Below are 22,731 nucleotides of genomic sequence, written 5' to 3'. Positions count from 1 at the left end.
TTAAACATTTAGCACATTTTAATTATATTTATTGTAATATTTTTTTAAGTGTCATAAAAAAAATATTTATTGTAATATTTTTCTAAGTGTTACTATAAATGATCTATTGTAACATTTTTTATAATATTACTATAGAATATTTTTTATAATATTTTTATTAAATGATATTAAATTTTTAAAAGAATGTTAACAAAACTCTTTAATAACATAAAATATATTTAACATTTATTAAAATGTGACTAATATATATAGATAATATTTTAATATAATTTAATAATATTTTTTAAATGATAATAAAAGTCTAGTAAATATCTATATATACATATCTACCGCAATAGACATGATTTTAAGTGTTAAATTTTTTTTAATTTCCTACCTACATGATAAAATAGGTACTTATTTTATCATTTCTTCTCTCTCGTACGTTTTTTCTCTACTAACGTTTTGTTTCTTCTCTGTGCTAACATTTTTGTATACTCCCTTTTCTATAACGTTTTGTTTCTTCTCTCTCTATGTCGTACAGGAGAAAGCATTCAATTCAAGGATCCTACATTCCTACTCCTCCTTAGGTAAACTACATTATTATTATTATTATTATTATTATTATTATTATTATTATTATTATTATTATTATTATTATTATTACAAGAAAAGAGAACTATTTTAATAATTTATTTTTTAACACCATAATTAAATGTCAAAATTAATATATATTTTTAACAAATATTATAAATATCAAATTTTTTATATTTTCTTGATGAATAATAATTTGACCGTAAAAAATTACTTCTCAATTTTGACACTCATTTGTTTTCAATTTACACCACTATTTCTCTTCTTCTCTGGGCTCTGTCAATTTTGACATCACACTGCTCTCAGTTTGGGATCATACTACTCATTCTTTATCTTCAAAATCTCAATTTATTCTTCAATTTTAAGATCACATCTCATTCTTTGTTAAAATTTTTTGTTGAGAATATTTTATGGTCAATAAGTATTAAAGTAAGTAGTATTTTTGACGGTTAATAAGTATCACAAAAAATATATTCTCAAATTTTTCTAACAAATTATTTTTGACAGCCAATATTTATTAAAATAAGATTTAAACTTTTTTCACAATTACTTATATGTTAAAAATACTATTTTTAACAAAACTTTTATTAACATATTTTCATATTTAAAATAGTGTCAAAATTTATTTTTTCGATAAATTTTAATTTTTTTACACATGTAACCCTAAAAAATAGTCTATATTATTATAGTGTTATTATTTGTCCCATTATTTATGTAATTATTTATTTTATATTTTTTTGTTTTATCTTGATATATTAAAAAATATAAAAATTAACCTATATAATTATGTTTAAAATAAACATAATAATATATTTATTTATTTGGAACTAAGTTGATTCTATTTGATTTTAATAATAAAATTGTTACAGATAAAATAATTTATATTTTAATTTATTTGAGTAAAAATGTACAAAATATCGAAGGTTTATGTAAGAAAATAAGAATAGTATGTTCATAATTTTTTTTAATTATAACACACCTAAAATTATTAAGTTATATACAAAATATTTTTAAAACACATCTAAAATTATAAATAAAAAATTTAAATTTAAACGTTAAAAATAAAATTAAATTTTTTTATATCTTATTCAATAAAAATACATCTAATGTTTTTTATTTTTTATTATTAGTTAGATTTTTTCATTATTTATTCGAACATTAATATTTTTAAAATTATTAAAATATATATTCATAAAATTAATTTTTTTAATTATAACGCATCTAAAATTATTAAATTATATACAAAATATCTCTTAAAAACACATCTAAAATCATGAATCTAAAATTTAAATTTAAACATTAAAGATAAAATTAATTTTTTTATATCTTATTCAATAAAAACACATCTAATATTGTTTTAGGGCAAAATGCACATATAAACCAATTGGATACACAATTTACACCATTCAGCCAAAAGAAAAAACGAGACATGACGTTTCTATGTAGTTCGAATTAGACAAATTCGAACTACAGCAATGAATAGTAATTCGAATCACCCTATACCTCGAATCAGACATGAACATAATAATTTAAATTAGTGCAATTCAAACTAGGCAAGCATGAAAGCATTATAGTAATTCGAATAAATCTTATTCGAATTACACACACGAAGAAACACATATTAGTTCGAATTGGACTGATTCGAACTAGTACATGGTATATTGGCCCATAGTAATTTGAAGTGTAACACCCTAACTACCAAAGCTCACGCTTCCGGCTGCGGGACTCTGATAGCTCGGACATTACAACGACACTTATACTATTTAATACTAAAATATGAGCTTGTTTAAAACTTTAAACCGCAAAACCGCTCCAAAAATACTTTTGCTATACAACGTACATCCATACATACCATACAACTTGCAGAAACTTATAAAGAGTATATCCATATATATACATGCATATATATAAATAATATTACAAGCATTATCCAATATAGTTCCTATCCCTCTTACAAAATATATCAAGGTAAAGGCGAGGGTAAAACAAATAATAATCTAAAGCAACACAGAGCATCTCAACAATAATTAAATACACTCTTCGTGACTTCTGCATCCATATCCTGAAAGGGGAAAAATATAGGGGGTGAGAACATCATCCTCGAAAGGGTTCTCAGTAGAGGGTTTTTGAGAATTACTGTAATAGGATACGTGAAGATAACCACACCAGTGATTAATAACTGACTTTCATGCATTTCCAAACTATAACCACAAAACCAAAACCAACCATTGGTCCATCTCAATTTAATCACGGCCCTAGGACCAAACAATCCAACCACCGACCAATCACCACAGTCCAACAGAGTCTCAGTAGCAAACACAAATAAGAAGATGCAAGCACAAACAAATAGATATTGCAAGTAGAACAATTAGCAATTAATCACATAGGCAAACTAAGTATAATATGCACACCCAAACAATGTCACATAGATACATATGATGCTTGACTGTCCCTAGTGGCTGATGATATCAGCTGTCGGTTATAGAGCCAACCTACAAGTCCTGGTAGCTAACCATTGGACTGTCCCTCTGTCGCGCATCCCCAACTCGAGTTATACTCATAATAAACTTGATCATAATCATGATCCATATCCATCACCTTCACTGGTGAATATTTACGGGAGCGAGCTCATCCGTGACTTTCACAGTGCCCGGCCACACTTACGAAATAGGGTCAAAAGATCTTCGAGTCTCAACCTGGAGCACGTGGTGGCTAGACACTGCTTTCTCACAGGAAAACTCTTATCTCCAATAGTGAAAGTGCAACGTTCACATTTATCAATGATTTAGCATATACATTCAATCTCATCCATGGATCAACATCCATCTCAGCCATCCGGCTCACGGTTCAGTCCAGAACAAGCCAATATTCATATCATACACAGCCATTCTGACTCACAGTTCAATCCAGAACCAACCAATATTTATAATCATACACAGCCATTTCGGCTCACAACAAAACATCACTTCCACATTCAACATCATTAATTCATAAAATCGGCATTTAAGCCATAAATCACTTTTTTCCAAATCATTTCACTTTGAAATCAAGTTCCAACTCTTTTCATCCTTGCCTTTAGAAATCTCATTTCTCAAATCATCCCAGGCTCATAAGCCACTTTTACTCAAAGTAAGTTCCCCTTTTTAAAAACAATTCCACTCTCGGCATCCTCTTTCCACAACTTCCATAACCATGGCAAGTTAAAGATTCATTTTGAAACATTCAAAATCATCCACCCAACAAGGGGATTTAATAACAAAAGTTTCTTGGTAGAGTCTCAAGTCTTTAGGGGAGAATAACATAACTCATTCCGCCAAATTCATTTAAAATCATTAAAATATTGGCTTTCCGAATTGAGTAATAAAAATAGGATCTAAGCCAATCCAAGTCATGTAATCAATTACTCTTTTCAAAGCCATTTTCTTTACTTAAACAAAACCGGATTCAATTCCATAATTAAATTTGAAGTGTTTCAAACTGCTAAGAGAATCATTTTTGTTGTGTTAAACTAGAGTTCAAAGGGTACTCTAAATCTTATTCAAAACGTCAAAATAATGAGGTTCATCAATCGAAATCCAATTTCTTTTAAAATCACGAAAACTCTTCCAATGGGCACTCTTTATGTTTAATAGAGAAAAACATAAACCCGTTTTACCTTTTAAAACAACCCCAAGGCAAAATTCTTTTCCGAATAAATTGTACCAAAAAACATACTATTCTTCTTGGAAAACAAGGAGAAATCATGATTCTCTTTTTTCAATAATTCTTTCAAAGCATAGCTTCATCGCTTTCATAATTGTTCTAAGCAAAGATAATAAGAGAAGCCCTAAATTCACAATCCTCCGAGTAAATAGGAAAGGCATTAAATTCAAATTTTTCAAATAACATTTCAAATAAAGCTTCGTATTTTATAGAAATTTTGGCAGCACCTCCCCGAAAACTTGGACTTTGCCACCCGGTTCGGGTCCCAACTAAATCGTTCCTCAATCCCTTTCAACAGTCTAAAATCCCAAAAATCAATTCAAAATCAAGTTAAATCCAACAGTCGCCTCATTGGCATATCTCAAGGAAATCATTTCAAAATCAAATCAATATCAACCAATTTAACTCATTTCCAAAGCTTTAAAGAGACGGCTCAATAACAAATCATTTGTTCAAAACCAAGTCAATTAAAATAAACCAGGCCGAACTCAAAAGTGCATTCGACTTTTCACATCATTGAAATAATTGACTCAATTCAAACCAATCCTCAATGGTTTAAACTCAGATTTCAAATCTTTAAAGAATCAACTTTAAAACATTACATTTCACAGAGCCGCACAACAATTCAGCCAAACCAACATCCATAATCATTCGAGTCAATCAAATAATACATAAGGCAATTACAATCACCAAATACATAATATCTCACGTCAGTATCCATATGTAATAATTCCAATACATAAAACATAGTTTTTGGAAAGTGCCCCTACCTTAGAATGCAAATTCATAACCCAAACGTGTCACAGGAACCTCCTCTCTTAAACTGGGATCACCAACAACCGCAACCTCGGCCCCAAGCTACTCCCGCGGTAACCACAGCAACACTAATCGCAGCATATAATAATCAGGAATGATCCCACATTACCAAAACTCATTTATTAACCAAACACAACTGAAAACTAACGTGAGGCTTTTCAAAACATAATTTCTTACCGGAATGACAACACGAAGCAGCTGTGATTTCGAACCGGTGGCAGCAACAGCTCCGTCGGCAGCCAGAAACTCCGGTGGATCAACTAGAAAAATCGCACAGCATCAAAACCATCTCGAAAACCAAAAAGGCAGAAACCTCAAATGAAACCCTTACCGGAAACTTTTCCGGCGATGGCAGAAGTAGCCAAAAGCTCCGACGGTGATTTCGGTGGCCTCAGAACTCCGGCAGTGGCACTGTCAGACTTCGATGGTGTTTCAGGGCAGCTCCGGTGGCAGAAAGGTTTTTCGGCGACCATACACAGCAGACCCCCAACCACAGCAGCAACTAGGAGATCGGCGGCCATGGCGGCAGACTCTGACGGCACGGCAGCAAGGGCGGTGGAACCACCCACCACCATCGTGCCTCACTCTCTCCGCAAGCCCCCCACGAGTGCGTTCTTCCTCTGTTCGCGCCTCCATCGGCACCGGCGAAGACAGCTTCTATGGCAGTTCTCGGTGGCGATGACACAGGCGGAGATGGCTCCCCCTATCGCGCTCTCTCTCTCTCTCTCTCTGCTGGCAAAACTCCGATTTCTCTCTCCCTCTGTGCTTGCCGGCAGTGATAAGGTGGCGGCGGCAAACCTTAGCAGTGGCGGCGGCACGGTGTAGACGCGGTGGTGATGAAGGCACTGCGGCTCCGAGCCCGCGACCATCCCCATTAGCTAGCCAACCCTTTCTCGGTTTTGCTCTCCCTGGCGATGGCGCAAACAGCGCGGTAGTGGCAGAAAATTGGAGCGCGATCGGCGGCGAGCTGGACGTGGTGGCAGAACGCGGCTGGCCGACGAGCTGCTGTTTTCCCGGTGCTCTTCCTTCCCCCGGATCTCCTTCCATTGGTGGTGAAGCCCTCCCTCTCGGATTTCCCCTTTCCCGATCCCCCTTCCTTTCTTTCTTTGTTTCTTTGTTTCTTTCTCGAGGAACAGGGTGTGTGTGTGTTAGCATAGGGGCTGCGCAACTGCTGCTGAGTCTTGGGGAAGAGGGTAGATGGGTTAGGGTTTAGGCAAAATTAGGTTTAGGGGTAATTTGGTAATTTCAAATAAAATTGGGTACTATATAATAATTGAAACCCAAATTAAATCCAACACTAATTATATATATAGAAAATACCATTTGTTCCTCACTTTCACAAATTATTTCCAATGAAATGCCCAAATCTAAAAATTAGGAATAATATAATTATTTTCTCTATTTTTCCAAAATAGTAGTAGTAATATTTAAAATATTAATTATTCAATCCAAATCATATAAATCCCTTATTATTTCATAACTGCCAGCTTTATAATTTAAATATAAAAAATAATCCAATACTTATAAAATTGGATAATAAATCTTATTTATTTCAAATTCAATTAATCAAAACTTGCTCTAATTTTTTTTAATAAAGAAATTTCTGAAATTAAAGCTACAGATTTTTTTTAATAAAGAAATTTCTGAAATTAAAGCTACAGAAATACAGAATTTGAAATTAGCTAATAATAGCCCTTTTTCAAAAGTTTTGGGTCTTACATGAAGCATGTTGATTCGAATTACAAATATTACTATGCATCAGCTATTCTAAATTTTTACAGTACTTCTAATATTTTTTAAGTCATTTTTTAAATTATTTTGCATGGAATAAAATTTTTTTGTGGTATAATTTAAATAAATTTACTAAAAGATTTATTAAAAATTATATTTACTCAAATTTCAAATATAATAATACTCGTTTACATAATTAATAATTTAAAAATTAAAAAAATTATTTCATTTCATGCGAAGCAATTAAAAAAATATTAAATTTAAATACAAATATTCATGTATGTACTCAAATTTTAAATAAAATACTCTATATAATCAATAATAATTAAAAAATTAAAAAATTATTTTATTCCATGCAAAGCAATTTAAAAAAACGGCTTAAAAGATGTTAGGAATACTGTAAAAATTTGTAATATCCCAGTGACTTGGGTAAGTAAATGATAGAAATATATATTTTTTAATTTTTAAATTATTATAGACTATGTAGAGTATTTTATTTAAATTTTGAGTACATGCATGTATTTACCTAAGTCACTAGGACATTACAAATTTTGATAGTACTCCTAACATCTTTTAATCCATTTTTTTAAATTGTTTTGCATGGAATAAAATATTTTTTTGTGATATAATTTAAATAAATTTATTAAAAAATTAATAATTTAGAAATAAAATGAAATATATTTTATTCCATGCATTAAAAAAAACTAACAAAATATTTAATTACGAGACTTTTTCAAAATATTGATAAGCTATCAATTCGAATTCTATATAATACTCTTCAACCCATTCTTGATAGCTCATGAATAATATTTTGAAAAAGTCTCATAATCAAATAGTTTGTTAGCTCATTTTTTCTTTTTTAAACTGTTTTTGTATGGAATAAAATAATTTTTTTAAATTTTTAAATTATTATTAATTATGTAGAGTATTTTATTTAAAATTTGAGTACATACATGAATATTTGCATTAATAAATATTTGATGAAAGAACTACATTGGAAGCAGATGTCGAGGTCGAGGCATGCAAGGGACATGGATAAAAACATGAGATATTTTCACAACTTAGCTTCTGCGAGAAGGAGAAATAATAGGATTGATACTCTAGTTATTAATGAAAGATTGATAAAGAATCAAGTTAGGATTATTAAGATTGCCGTCAAGGAGTTTTATAAGGGCTTATATCATCAAGAGAGGTCTCCTATCGTGGGTTTCAGAGATGGTTTGGTGGAAAGGATTAGCGAGGAGGATGCTTTTGCTTTAGAGATGCTACCGTCACCTGAGAAGGTTAGAGAGGCAGTGTGGAATTGTGAATCTTTCAAGAAGGCTCCAGAAAGTGACAGTTACAGCATGAATTTCATAAAGAAATGTTGGAATGAAATTGGCTCGGAGTTCACGGCAATAGTACTGGGCTTTTTCCAATCTTCTACGTTGCCGCCAGATGCTAATGTCACTTGGGTGGCGCTGGCCCCTAAGTTTACAGGTGCTAAAAAAAATCAAAGATCTGCGTCCGATCAGCATAGTAGGGTGTGTATATAAGGTAATCTCGAGATGCTGATTAAGAGAATGAGAGATGTTATTTTAGGGTTAGTGGGTGAGACGCAGAGTGCGTTTGTCAAGGGTTGGAAGATTCATGATGGGACCCTTATCGTGTGTTAAACGGTTAGTGGATCAAACAGAGGAAGAAAGAAGCGACAATAATAAAGCTAGACTTCCAGAAAGCATATAACATGGTCAAGTGGAGTTTTGTAGACCTTGTATTGCAGAAGATGGGATTTAGACGAAGATGAAGGAGATGGGTTATGGAGCGTATCAGTATGTGCCCTATGTCAGTATTGATAAATGGTTCGCTGTCTAAGCCGTTTAAGATGGAAAGGGGTTTGCGACAAGGTGATCCTCTATCCCCATTTTTGTTTGTACTTGTTGTTGATGTCCTACATAGGATGATTGGAGAGGTTGTTAGAAACGATCGCATATCATCGTTGTTAGTTGGGAGAGATCATATTGAGTTACCGCATCTTCAATTTGTAGATGATACTATTTTATTCTGTCCTCCAGAGGAAGAGATAATCAAGAATTACAGGAGACTGCTTCATTGCTTTGAGTTGATGTCAGGTTTAAGTATTAACTTTTGATAAATCTAGCTTGATTCCTATTAACTGTGACGAGCAGTGAGTACAACGTATGTGCATTGTGTTGGCCTGTAAGCAAGCCACTCTTCCAGTTAAATATTTGGGCATCTCGCTAGGAGCAAACCCAAGAATGGTTAAGACATGGAAGCTAGTAATAGACAAAGTGGAGGGGAAGCTTAGCCTCTAGAAAGCCAAGGTACTCAATAAGGTCGGTAAGTTGGTGCTTATCAAATCTGTGTTGAATAGCCTTCTAGTTTATTATTTGAACGTGTATAAGATACCAAAGGCTATTGCAGAGAAACTTATTTACTTGCAGAGGATATTTCTATGGAGTAAAGAGGATGGGAGGAATGATATGGCTTTGGTTAAGTGAAAAGTGGTACAGGCTCCTAAAAAGTTAGGCGGGTTGGGAGTTGGGAATGCTATGATACGAAACGCAGCTCTTCTGTTTAAATGGTGGTGGCGATTCTCTAAAGGGGAGTGTTCATTGTGGAAGAAGGTGGTCTTCTCCTGTAACAACCTGAATCCAAATGAGCTTCTGTCCTCACAGGAATTACTTATTCGGGGGAGTTCATGGAAGGATATTTGTCAGTTACAGTTCAAGAATTAAGAAGTCAGACATAAGATGATTACTGGGTTATTCATGGAGGTTGGTGATGGGAGACGAGCTCGGTTTTGGGAAGATGTTTGGATTCATGGAGGTTCTTTGAAAGATCGCTTTCCAAGGCTCTTCTCAGTTTCAAACCAAATAGGATCAGTAATAGGGGATTATGGGTTTTGGGATGGGTTAGTTTGGATATGAAATTTCCAATGGAGGAGAGAACTATTCCAATGGGAGTTGGATCTAGTGAACCAACTTCACCACACTTTGAGGCTAGTCAAACTTGAATATGGAAGAGAGGATAGAGTTGTTTGGAAATATGATAAATAAGGAATTTTCTCTAATAACTCATTTGTGCAGGTGTTGCAGGTGGAAATGGTCTCGGAGGATATATCAAGCTATAGCTTTACTAGGACTATTTGGAAAGGTCTTGTACCACCTAGAGTGGAGTTGTTTGTCTGATTCGCCCTGACTGGCAAAGTCAATACAAAGGACAGATTGAGTCGGTTTGGGGTCATTCACAAAAAAGATACTTTATGTGTTTTATGTAATAATGGTATTGAATGTGGCCACTACTTGTTTCTTGGCTATAGTTTTTCTTAACAGGTATGGTGTGCTTGGTTATCATATGTTGGTATGCAATGGGCTTGTCCGGGTACGGTAAAGGAGCACTTCCAAAGTTGGACTGAGATCTCAAATAGAAAAGAGGAGAGCAAGAGATGGATGGTGTGCTTTTGTGCGATCATTTGGAACATATGGTTGGAACGAAACTGGAGAATTTTTTAGAACAAAGGAAAATGGGTTGGAAAGATTATCAACATGTCCTTTCTGAGCAACAAGGAGTGGTTAGGTGCAGACTATTTCTGTTGTTGATGGCAATGCGAGAGATGACAAAGGGATATCTATGTTTGTTTTATTTGCTTTGCTTATTTTTCATTAGTTTATTTGTTATTCCTATGTTGTTATCCTCTATGCTCCACTTAGCTTGTTGTGTTGAGCTTCTCTTTCAAAAAAAAATAGGGGCATTAAAGGCATCATACATCAACCAATCAGCAATTCAACCAAAGAAAAATCAAGAAATAATAGGACCAATGATAACTCTAACTTCGAACAGACATCTATAGCAAAAATACAAGTTAAGCAACAAAATGCATTTCAATATGTAAGTTAGGTAAACCTTGGTTAATTGCCCCTTGCAAAAGAGCTCAGGCCTTTGTAATGGAAGCATCACTAACTCCTTCAGCGTATCTTTGACATTTTCAAGAGCTCCAATATCATCGAAAGTAACACCAATGTCACTAGGTAGAATAACATCAGCTAAAAGCCTCTTTGCAAACTCATTTTCTGTTACAATGTTCTGAAATCAAACAACACAAGAAAGGGGATGATTTAGAATCAAGTGTTCATAAATTGCTAAATTCTAAATTAGACTGCGTACATTACACCCTTTGGGTGTGGGCCTTCCCGGACCCTAAGGCTGCGTTTGTTTTGTGTATGTATTGAGACATAGACATTGAGACATAGACATTTGAGACATAGACATAAAATATTTGTGTTCATGTATGCTGTTTGGATATGATAGACATATTATTAGTATAATGTCTAATATTATGTTTGGTTTACAAAGAACAAGACACTACCTAATTGAAAATGACCATTTTGTCCTGTTAATTTAAATTAAAAATTAAATAATTAAAAGAAAGAAAAAAGCAAAAGCTATTCAGATTCCTATTTTTCCTAAGTTGGTTCGAGGGTTCCCCCCTCTATCCCCAGAAATCTCTCTTCTCCTTAGTTGGCGTCCTCATTCTTCACCTTTTCTTGGATCTTTTCGGTGCGGTTCCTCCTCGTCAAGGATTCTTCTTCTTCGAGGTGAATCTCTCTGGTTCTTCTTCTGCTCTTTTTTTCCTTTTCTCCTTCTTCTTCTTGATTGTTGTGTGGGTGTTCGCAAATCCACTTTTGTTACCATGTGTTTGATGATTTGTTTCTGGGTTTAGTATATCAGGTTCAAGTATGGAGTCAATGTGGACCCTTCGAAACTCCAAATTCTCCCGGATTCAGCTGATCTTCCAGTGGTTGGGAAGCCCTTATATGGACTTGTCTCTGATTTAATCCACATTTGTGACTAGCATCAGGTTTCCCACACAACCCTTGGAGGTAAGAACCCAATGTCAAATTGAATTCACATTCCGTTTTGTTTTTCTATCTGATTTTAGTCACACTAACTCCAAGTTGGGCAATTTGTTAGTTAGGAATTTCAGTAGTTTGTTTTTAATTTCACGATATTAGTGAAAACAGAGAGAAAATAAAATTGATTGCTTTCATGTGATTATTGTTATTATCATAAGAATTGATTGAAACCACCTCATTTGATGTGATTTTTTGTGGGATGATTTCAAAAAATACTACTGCATAAAGGAAACAAAGAATTCTCCAAAAGCATTAGGATTAAGAAACTTATTTGATATTATCTCTTAAATTGAATCTGAATTTTTTTGCTATTTTTATTATTGTCTTTTTATTATCTCTTAATATTGGCAGATATTGCAATGCAATTAGTCATAATAATACTCAAATAGGTGTTATGGTTAAAACCTCAAAAATCTTGTTTGTGTCTCTGCATGATGCATTCCATTTTTCTAATAGGATTAGTGTATGTAAGCCTACTCTTCTTTTCGCAATTATTTCCTATATATGTTGAGATAAATAATTAATCAATGTTGGTGGAAACATCTTTTTAATTTCTAGCTTGTTAAATCAGAATTGGATGAAATGTTCATGATACCTTTTTCTCTCTATTTATCATCTAAAAGTCTAAAACTGATGCTTTGATTTCTATTAGGTTTTTTGGCTTTTGTGCAAGCATCTTCTATGTTGTATAAATATAGATAGCTTTCAATTGAATCAATCAAAAGGCATTTACACATGTTGTTGCTTAGTGATAATCATATCTATCAAATCTTTGAATTATTCCCATCATTGTAGTTTGCTGTTTTTTAAGTTTTTACGGATGATATAACTGTTTCCTAAATTCCCATTTACTTCTATATGCAGGTTTGTTGTAGGCATTGTCGTGGTTAGTCATAGCAATCTATCCATCAAGCATGTTGATTTTCACAAAATCTGTATACATCCTCCATCAACCAAGATCTCTTAGTCATATTCCTCAGGACTACAACTCAGCTTCCAATTCTTGATAACCATTTCTATTTTTGTTAAAGCTGTCTTGGTCTCCCAAAGAGTACATCTGCAGGGACAAGGAAACTATTCTCATAGCTACTGGTTGCTTTAAGAATAGCATAAGAGTTATATTAGCATAGGTTTAGGAAATACACAATTATTTGTTAGATCCTTCACTTGTAATGAACTTGTATGAATTGAAAATTCAATGAAAAGTGGTTTCTTTGATATTTATTTTGGTTTGCTGATTTTTTTAGCTAAGAATATATTTTTTTCACTTATAAGAGTATATTTTGTGCCAAAAAAGTGTAGAATAGCAGAAAATCATCACATACTAAGCAAAATTTGCTGAAAGTGCTACAGAAGTGCATAATTTTTGGGGCAAAATTATACAATACAAGTAAATGAATCCTAATAAATAATTTAAGTGCAGAATATTAACATACATAATGCAAAACTCAATAAAATTCAACAGAATGCACAAAAGAGTTGCAATGTAGCTAGTATACTTCACTTGTCCAGCATAAGAAAAAAAATAACATAACCCTGCGATTTCTATTAAGTTTACCAGAAGACCCTACTAAGTTTTGCAAAATATCTTGATAAGTTTAGCAATACACCCGAATAAATTAACAATTAAGATAACCAAGTACATTAACAATAGTTAAAAGTTGTCCATTATATCTCGTGCGAATGCTTCCTTTTCCTCGTCTAAGCTCCAAAAGGTTGCCTTCAATTCTGGATTCTGCACAAATTTTTTTGCAATTTGCACGATCTCCATTGTAGTGAAACCAAGACTCTTCAGTGTACGGCCAAGATTCACTTGCTCATTAACACCAGACATTGCATTGGCTAGTACCTGCACATGCTTTTCTTGATCCTCAACCGCAGATTTAAAAGTTTCTGCTAAGTTTGATAGGACCGCAGCATCATTGATTTTTTTTAGTTGCAGTGTGACGTCCTAGATTTTTCTCACTTGATGAAGCAAATGAGGTTGAAAAGGTATTGGGTAGTTCGCTCTCTGCAGCTGCTAAATCTTCCATGTCAACATCGTCACCGCCTAAACCCAAGCCACCAGATGTGGCCGTAGCAAATGTAGAGCCCGGTGTGACATCTTCTTCAGCATCTTTTCCACTGCATGCATCAAGACCAGTAGCTCTATCCTTGCCAAAAATGCTCCCAAGACGTTCGAACAACGGAAAAGGCTTGCTTGGAGTGTAGAGTGTAACATTGCGACCCTGTACAACATAAAACAAAGCCAACAATTACATGTTCAGACGAGCAAGTACTTGTAAGAAGAATGAATAGATGCGAAAAAATATTAAGATCACACCTTTCCCCAAGCTTCCAGTACTTGTTTACTATCCACTTCAACACACATCTTTTCGGAATTCCACCCAAAACCACTACAACCCAACATCTCAGCCACAAACATATATTTTTCTTTCAGCCGCTTGTGTTTGTTTCTGATGTGCTTCACAGTGAGACCACATCCAGGAAACTTTTCATTGCATTCTCATAATCCAGTAATATCCAACACATAGCTTAATTTGTTCAGAACGATCCATCATCACTTCCTAAGAAACAATAACAAGTAAATACATAAAAGAAAAATCCTAATAATTTCTACAACCACATAACACAAATCATGATAGGAAACAACTTGGTAAGCAGTTTGATAAGCAATTTTATAAACACAACACAAGTAAATTATCCTCTAGCATTCTTCAATAGATAATAATTAAAAAGCTCACCTATTAATAATTTCATAAGCAATTTAATTAACATATTAATCAGCAATTAGAGCAACATTTTTATCACTAGTTTTATCAACAATCAGCACTAATAAGCTCAACAGATCAGTAACAAAATTTTATTTATCACAGCAGTAACAACTCCTTCTACAACTCTTTTCTTTTTGAGGATTTTGCTGCATAGTTGAGCAGAAAATGTTTGATGGTGACAACAATTTATAAAGTCTAACTTATGATAAGTTTCTTTCAATTAGGCAGATGGCTTTTTTCACTCTTTTTCCTCTTCAATTAGAAAAAATAACTTATCAAGCTTCAATATGCATTTAAAACAACCACCACCGAGATTATCCATTGCCTATTGAAGATTTCAGAAGAAAACAAAATAAATAATGAATAATACCCAAAAACCCAGGTTTACATACAATTCAATTGTCCACATACCCAAATTCTGGATTAGCAATTAATCAACATAACCCATCTGATCAATAATCAAAATTAAAAGAAGAAACTTCACATAAGAAAACATACCAGAGACAACGAGGCAAAGCACACCGAGAGGGCAGATGTTGCAGCAGCGGAGGATGAAAGACTCAATGCGCAGCAGGGGTTTGAGGTTAACGTGGCTACCAGATAGAGACGCAAAGATGGCAGAGTAGCAACACAAGATCACCGCAACCAGAGCATAGCATGCAGTATTCGGAGAAGAGAGTCAGCGGGAAACGTAGACATTGTGCGGCAGTCATACACCTTCGATGATGCAGAACAACTACACAAGGAATTTTCACTGCTTAGGGTTTGATATAAACAGGGGACCCTTTTGGAATTTCAAAAAATTAACAAGGACAAAATCGTCTGAAATTTTTTATACTGATCCGTGTCCATCGCCCTTCATCCGTGTCTCAGCATTTTACCCAGACATGAAATACATGTAACTTGTGTGTTCTTGTGTGTAACCGTGTCCTTCTTATTTCTGTGTCTCAGAATCCAAATAATAGACACGTCTCACTGTATCTATGTCTTGGCAAGACACGGACATCAAACAAACGCAACGTAAGTTACGGTGGGATGCTTGTGTACCGGGCTGCCTTTTTTTCTAAATAAAGTGGGAACCGACTACCAGCACAAGAAGATAAAAGTACAATTTAAGTAGCAAAACTTGATAACAATCACTTTAAGAGACTTCTTTAGGCTCTTTGACTAATTCTGGATAGATTGTAAGATCCCAATACCATACTGGATGCTGGTAAAATAACATAATAATTAATAAGTGCAAGTTAACAACTATGACAATTAGAATCATAAAATTGAGTATACATCATATAACATGTAGCAAGCACTAATAATGATTGTTACTTTTCAAGTTAATATTCTCATTTTTCTTCTAGAATCCACTTTTCAGTTTGCTATGTATGGTGTCTATGCGTTTTAATTTTGAGAGGTAAAAGGAAAGAAAATGGATTGATGTGTTTGTTTTCTTTAATGGCAGAACATAATAAGAAGACACAGGCAATGCTCAAATTAATTGAACAAGATGCAGACTCATTCGCGCAATGCGCAGAGATGTATTACAAGAAGAGGCGAAAGCTTTTAAGCCTATATGGAGGCAAGAGGAATATATTTTTATAAAACGTGTTCAAGAAAAGACTTCCCAAATAATCAAAATCTGCATTTTAATTAGCTACAGATTACGTATACTATGACAAATGCTACTGGCATGCTTGTTATGAGCTGTATGTGAGTGAAAAGATCAGTTGATACAATGAAAGTGTGAATCGAAGCAAATTTCTACTTTGTAACAAAATTAGGTACTATCCAACCTAAAAGTCAAATCACTGACAATTGTTGCACTAATCACAAACTAGGAAGACCTAAATATAACAGGACAATTCAAAAAAGGAATGAACAACTTATCTATTATAAAAAAAATTATCAATTAAGTTACCTAGCTTGTTCAGGGGAATGAACTGTCGTCTCTATCCCCACTTTACCCAAATCTAGAAGTATTCAATTTATTTTACATAAACAAAGTGTTGGATTAACAATAAACAATGATATTGATGGAATCATCAAAGAAACAACACCTTTAAGAAAATAGATAATGAGATATATGGAAAGATACATATATGAATGGTTCATGCAACAAATGATTTTGAGCAACATAAAACAAAACATACTAAGATATCTAGGACCTAAGAGGTAAACTATAAATTTAACCATGACAATCAATCCTTTAATTTCATTGTTATAAATTATCTTTGCAATTAAAGCGGCAAATTCAGCCTGTGCATCTGCTTTCCACCATCTTTAAAAAGGGACATATCCATACAAGTTCTCAGTGAGAATAAAACAATAATCACATGTATCCTAGGAATTACATCAATTTGTAACGGGAAGGAATCCAGTATGCGATAAAAGCAATATATGCCTTCAAGTGAAAAAAAAAAAAAACATGATCTTCACAAATCGGACGCTTTTACAGGTACAGTTTTAGAGACCTATGAATTAGAAATAATCAATTGGGAGACATGTTAATAATTAGATATCAAATAAATAAGTTTTGACTTCAATGGAGTTACTTTGTTACCTTGATTTCTAACTGAATAAATTAAATTTTTGGCAAAAAAAAAAAAAGAAAGAATGCACTATAAAAGAAATCTTAATTTAAAACAAAGTATATTTCATCTCCAAAGAATAAAACCTCCCTCTCAGAAAGAATAAAAAGATGACTGCATATATGAAAGTTTAGTAGGATAAAAAAGGAGCAAACTGTTGTGTTGATGATAGCATGAAGTTATTTCAAATCACCAAAATTTACACTGTCTATTTGCATTTCATATGTGAGAACAGAATCTCAATCATATCACTATTATACTGGTTTAATTTCAAGATATCATAGATTCTTCAGTTCCTTTATTTCTTGTCAAGTAACAGAGCTTATTGAAGTGATTCAAGGCATCAGAGTTATGTGACAAACAAAATCCTGAATTTAAGCAACTTAATCACAAAGCACATACAGTGAAATCACGCCTCTAAGAACTTGAAAAGTAGGGGTTTGAACTGATCATTGATCCTTCAATAATAATAACTTGAACACTCATCATTGTCCCAATTTCAGCAACTAGTTTCTTGCACTACCAAAAAATTCACGTGACTGAAAAGTTAGATTCAAAATTTAAGATGAGAAGCATTCAAGAATCAAGAAGCAAATACCTCCACTAAGGCAGGCTCAAATCGATCATTTTCAGCCACAGACCAACTTGCTTGTTCAGGAGCATCAACAGAAATTGATTTGTAGTTATGCAATGCAGTTTCCAAATCTTTTACACCTGTTTTTTCCAAAGAAAATTGGACATTTATGTAAATAGAGTTTTCAATCCTTAGTTAAGTAAGGTTTCGAAGACGAGAAGAGGGACGACGACCTTGGTTACGTGACCGGAGACGAGAGAGAGAGTTTGAGTGTGACGCCAGAGAAAGATGAGAGAGATCGAGTGGGTTTTTAAATTCAGTTGAACGAAAAATTTTGATTTTTTTTGTTTTTTAGATATATTTTTGTTTTGTTGTTTAAATTATTTGAAAATATAAAATTAGGATTAGTTGAATTCTAAATTTGATTGATTTAGAAGGATATTTTTGTCTAATTGAATAAAATAAGGATGTTTAATACTTTTTATAAATTAAATAAAAATTATTTTTTATTTTTATTTAATTAAAAAAATATTATAGTAAAAGTGGTGATATAATATATATTTTTTAAAAAAAATTAAATACTAATATAAAAAATAAATTTTACATAGTTAATTATTACTTGTTTATATTTTAAACATATTGCTATATATGAATTTATCAACTTACCGAAACAAACACCTTAATTATATATCAACACAGATAGATTACGTATACGTACTCAAGCAAAGTAAATAATAATAATAATAATAATAATAATAATAATAATGTCATGTTGACTCTTAACGGTTCATATCAATACTGCAATAACAGAATTTTGGATTAGAGAAAAAAATAAAAAATTTATGATATTTAATTTGAGTGATTTATTTGATTATTTATAAAGATTAAAAACTATTTTAATTCGCGCTTAGAAATTCGAAACTTATTTTAGGCAATATCATAATTTAATTTACAGTGATACTATATGTACAAACGTATACGGATGTTTTACCAACTTAATTAATTGAATTTAGTTAAAAAACGTTTGTACATGTAATAATAATAATAATAATAATAATATGGGCAGTAGAACCCACAGGTAATGCTGCAGATCACAATCTAGATTTAAGTTTGGGCAATTCAAGTTTCAAATCTAGCAACAATAATCGAGCATTGGGAAATCACTAAAAAAATGTTATTACTATAGATAGACTACATCAAATAATTAATTAATTTAATTAAAATCATATTCATATGTAAGCAAATTGTTTGTGATAACGTGATCCCGACAGACTAATAATTTATTAATAAAGCATGGAAACTACTACAACATTTTTAAAAACATGTAAAATTAACTATTAAATTTGGTTGCTCTGAAATGAAGTAGTAGTTAGTCCCAATGTAGTTACATACTTACATCTTATATGCATGCCGTGATGTAAAGATCATAGTTGAATATGGGGCAACTATCGTCTTGCATGTAATTTTAATGCTCGAAAACTATTAAAATTTATTACTTAATTATTAATATAAAAAATATAGATAAAATATATTATTAAATTATTAAATTAAAAAAATTAAATTAATATCATTAAATAATTACTAAAAATAATAAATTCTCATTGCTTCTAACATTTTTCAATTTTACATGAAGGTATTATTATCTAAGTAGCCACCATTAACAAAAAGAAAAACCTACTACTCGACACGTACGTGCTTGAATCAACACACGCAGCCGAAGTTTTAGGTCAATGGCAGCATCACTTGTCTCGTTGGGACCTGCACTTAAATAGTTCGTTTCTAATTTTAATTATAAATTAATTTTATATATTTTATTTAATTATAAAAATTATTTTTTATTTTATAAATTATTTATTTATTATGTTTATTAATAATAAAAAACAAAAATAATAACGAATTAGATCTTTTAATCGTAATAATTTTTTGGTAATTTCAATCGATTAAAAATTTATCTTTGATCCATTATATCTGTCGAAGATTTTGAAATCGTATTTCTTAAAATATCAATCGATTGAATTTCAAGTTTCCTATAACTCACTCGATTTATAAACCATTAGTCACGGCGCGATTTAAAATTTATAAAAACGAAATGAAAATTGAGAATGGGGCGATTCAAAATTCAATCGATTGGATTATCTTGCTATCAGAAAAAACTTAGAGAAAATGACAAATAAGTCCCTGACCTTTTAACCCGCAGACATTTTTATCCCTGACCATTTGAAATATTTTTAAGTCCCTGACCTTCATAAAAATTAGACGGATGAGTCCATCCGTGCAAATGCCTCCGTCAGACTCAACGAAAAAGTCTGACGTGGCTCCCGTTCTGATGACTTGGCGTCATAGATACACACGTGGACTGATGAGTCAACAGGATAGTTTCAAAAATTGGACAAATAAGTCCATCAACCCTAAAACTACGTCGTTTCTCGTTTGGCCCTAAATGGCCCTTCTTCTTTCTCCTCCTCTTCTGTAAGGGCCCACTTCGAGAAAATGATTAGAGAAGCTCAGGACCCCGTCTCCACCGCCCTTGAGGCCGCCGACGACGGGACCAACTTGAAGGAGGACGTTTGGTCCAGGCCCGGCTGCGGTGGCGGCATCAGCAGGATTCTCCAAGACGGGGCCATTTGGGAGAAGGCTGGAGTTAATGTCTCCGTTGTTTATAGCATCATGCCGCCAGAAGCTTACGGCGCTACAAAAGCTGCCGCTTCTTCTGACCAGAAGCCTGGTCCTTTTCCGTTCTTCACTGCTGGAATCAGCTCCGTAAGTGTTTCCCCCATTCAATTCTTTTCGATTTCAGATGGAATGAAATGACATCAACCTTTTTCAGGTTTTGCATTCGAAGAACCCATTTGCCCCAACCTTGCAGATTATGATTTTCCATCCTTATTTCGGAGTTGTTTCTCATACCATTATTACTACTGTTGTTTGTCATATAGCTCAAAATCTTACTTATGCCAATTTCTAAGGTTATTATCTTGCAAATAAGTATCTGCATAAATTTGCTGCTACTGACTGTGTAACCCTGTTGCATTCTATAGATGCTCCCGGAGCACCTAGGCAGTGGTGGTTTGGCGGGGGGACTGACTTGACTCCTGCTTACATTTTCGAGGAGGATGTTAAACACTTCCATAGTTCTGCTATTTTAAAATGGCACTTCACATTCATGTATTGCTTCTTATGTTTTTTTTTATAGATAGATTTGAAGTGTGGGATGGGATTACTTGAATCTGATTCCTATAGCTAGTTTCTTTTCGTAAATAAGGCATCCAAAACAACCTTCTTTAGTAGGTTAAAAGAAAAAAGAGTGAGCTTATTGTTGTTGAAACAAGAGCAACTTGGAGGGCTGCCAATGACTTATACTCAGGTAAATGGGAATCTCTTCAAGTGAATCAATTACTAGATTTAGGCTTTGTAGGATATGCTTACACTTGGTCTAACAATCAGGTTGGGGAAGCAAATATTCAAGAAAGGCTACATAGAGCAGTGGCAATAATAAATTGGAAGGAAGCATTCCTAGAAGGAGTGGTAAAATATTTTCAAAGATATAGATCAGAACATTGTCCAATCCTAAACGATGTTCATGGGGAGAGCTTAAAAAGGAAGAGGCCATATATTTTCAGATTCGAAGAATGTAGCTTAGAGACTTTGAATGCAAAGAGATTATCAAAAGAAGCTGGGCTGTGAACTATGATCAGATTGAAGAGAAACTAGGAAAGTGCAGCAAAGCATTGCAAGAATGGAGAAAAGAGAAATTTGGGGAGCTTCCGAAACAAATAAAGGTAAATAAGAACTCATATGACAACTTACATCTCACTCACAAATTGAAGAAACAATTTTGAATTTGAAAAGGGCACAGGCAGACTTAGACAAACTCTTATATCAAGAAGAGATTAAATGGGCCCAAAGATCTCGTGCGAACTTGTTGAAAGCGGGGAACAAGAACACTCGATTTTTTCATCAGCATGCATCTCAACAAAGAAGGAATAAAACTGAAAGCATCACTCATGACGAAGGGAATCTCTATAAAGAAGACGAGAAACAGAGTATATGGTTCTCCCTCTTCGACAACGAATGCACACCGAAACCTTCTCAGTCTGGATGGTGTTTTTTTTGGAGGGAGAAACAGAGTATTCCTGCGTTTGATCTTTAGTCTTCCTTATGGTTTAATGTAATTCTGTAAAAGCTCTGTGGGTGTAATAGACATTGTACACAAGAAAAGGAATGAGAGTGTATATAAGGGATAGTACACAAAACGACGTCGTTTTGAGTGACAGGGACTTATGTGTCCCTTTTTCAAAAGCTCCATCCCACTAACGTGCCACGTGGGAATGCCGTTAAGCCAGGTAAGCAGAAGGGGAGCCAGGTCAGCCTTTTCCATCGGGTCTGATGGTGGCTTATGGACGGAGGGACTGATCCGTCTAATTTTTAGGGACATCAGGGACTTAAAAGTATTTTCCAATGGTCAGAGATGAAAATGTCTGCAGATTAAAAGGCCCAAGGACTAATTTGTCCTTTTCTCAGAAACTTATTTACGTCACATTTCAATCGATTGAATGATCATACCAATCGATTGAATTGGAATATATGGTGCACGAAATTGCAATCACACTTTTGCAATCCCGCACAACTAACCAGCAAGTGCACTGGGTCGTCCAAGTAATACCTTACGTGAGTAAGAGTCGATCCCACGGAGATTGTCGGCTTGAAGCAAGCTATGGTTATCTTGTAAATCTTAGTCAGGATATCAGAAATTATCAGGATTGATTGTGAAAAGTAAAAGAACATGAAATAAGTACTTGTTTTGCAGTAATGGAGAATAGGTTGAGGTTTTGGAGATGCTCCATCCTCTGAATCTCTGCTTTCCTACTGTCTTCTTCTTCAAGCACGCAAGGCTCCTTCCATGGCAAGCTGTATGCAAGGGTTTCACCGTTGTCAGTGGCTACCTCCCATCCTCTCAGTGGAAATGTTCAACGCACCCTGTCACGGCACGGCTATCCATCTGTCGGTTCTCAATCAGGTTGGAATAGAATCCAGTGATCCTTTTGCATCTGTCACTAACGCCC

The 22,731-nt window shown here is 33.7% G+C and overlaps 3 protein-coding genes and 1 long non-coding RNA gene across 4 annotated transcripts; 3 read left to right on the top strand and 1 right to left on the bottom strand.

Moving 5' to 3' along the window:
* Positions 1–2,410: 2,410 nt before the first annotated feature.
* On the bottom strand, positions 2,411–6,276 carry LOC127741463 (uncharacterized). The gene is made up of 4 exons (XM_052253920.1): positions 5,423–6,276; positions 5,269–5,351; positions 5,046–5,159; positions 2,411–2,635 (listed from the first exon to the last, which is right to left on the bottom strand). The coding sequence occupies exons 1-3, from the start codon at positions 5,664–5,666 to the stop codon at positions 5,094–5,096; spliced, it is 393 nt and encodes a 130-aa protein (XP_052109880.1). The 5' UTR covers positions 5,667–6,276; the 3' UTR covers positions 2,411–2,635; positions 5,046–5,093.
* Positions 6,277–7,826: 1,550 nt separating this feature from the next.
* On the top strand, positions 7,827–9,955 carry LOC107464324 (uncharacterized). The gene is made up of 3 exons (XM_016083254.1): positions 7,827–8,301; positions 8,652–8,933; positions 9,912–9,955. Exons 1-3 carry the CDS (start codon positions 7,827–7,829, stop codon positions 9,953–9,955), a joined length of 801 nt encoding a protein of 266 aa, XP_015938740.1.
* A 1,194-nt stretch (positions 9,956–11,149) lies between these two features.
* LOC107464542 (uncharacterized) lies at positions 11,150–12,837 on the top strand. Its single transcript, XR_001587137.3, has 3 exons — positions 11,150–11,420; positions 11,546–11,705; positions 12,603–12,837. It is a non-coding gene; the product is annotated as an uncharacterized LOC107464542 (long non-coding RNA).
* A 7,246-nt stretch (positions 12,838–20,083) lies between these two features.
* LOC107464323 (oxygen-dependent coproporphyrinogen-III oxidase, chloroplastic-like) lies at positions 20,084–20,893 on the top strand (the record flags this gene model as incomplete). The annotated part of the gene is made up of 4 exons (XM_052254164.1): positions 20,084–20,428; positions 20,496–20,561; positions 20,655–20,799; positions 20,862–20,893. Coding segments are annotated over 4 exons (588 nt in total), but the record flags the coding sequence as incomplete, so codon positions are not given.
* Between the last annotated feature and the right edge of the window lie 1,838 nt (positions 20,894–22,731).

The sequence above is a fragment of the Arachis duranensis genome, chromosome 9, assembly GCF_000817695.3.
Source record: "Arachis duranensis cultivar V14167 chromosome 9, aradu.V14167.gnm2.J7QH, whole genome shotgun sequence".
Lineage (NCBI taxonomy): Eukaryota > Viridiplantae > Streptophyta > Magnoliopsida > Fabales > Fabaceae > Arachis > Arachis duranensis.
The sequence above is the reverse complement of the archived record's forward strand: the minus strand, read 5'-3'. Positions and strand labels throughout refer to the sequence as shown.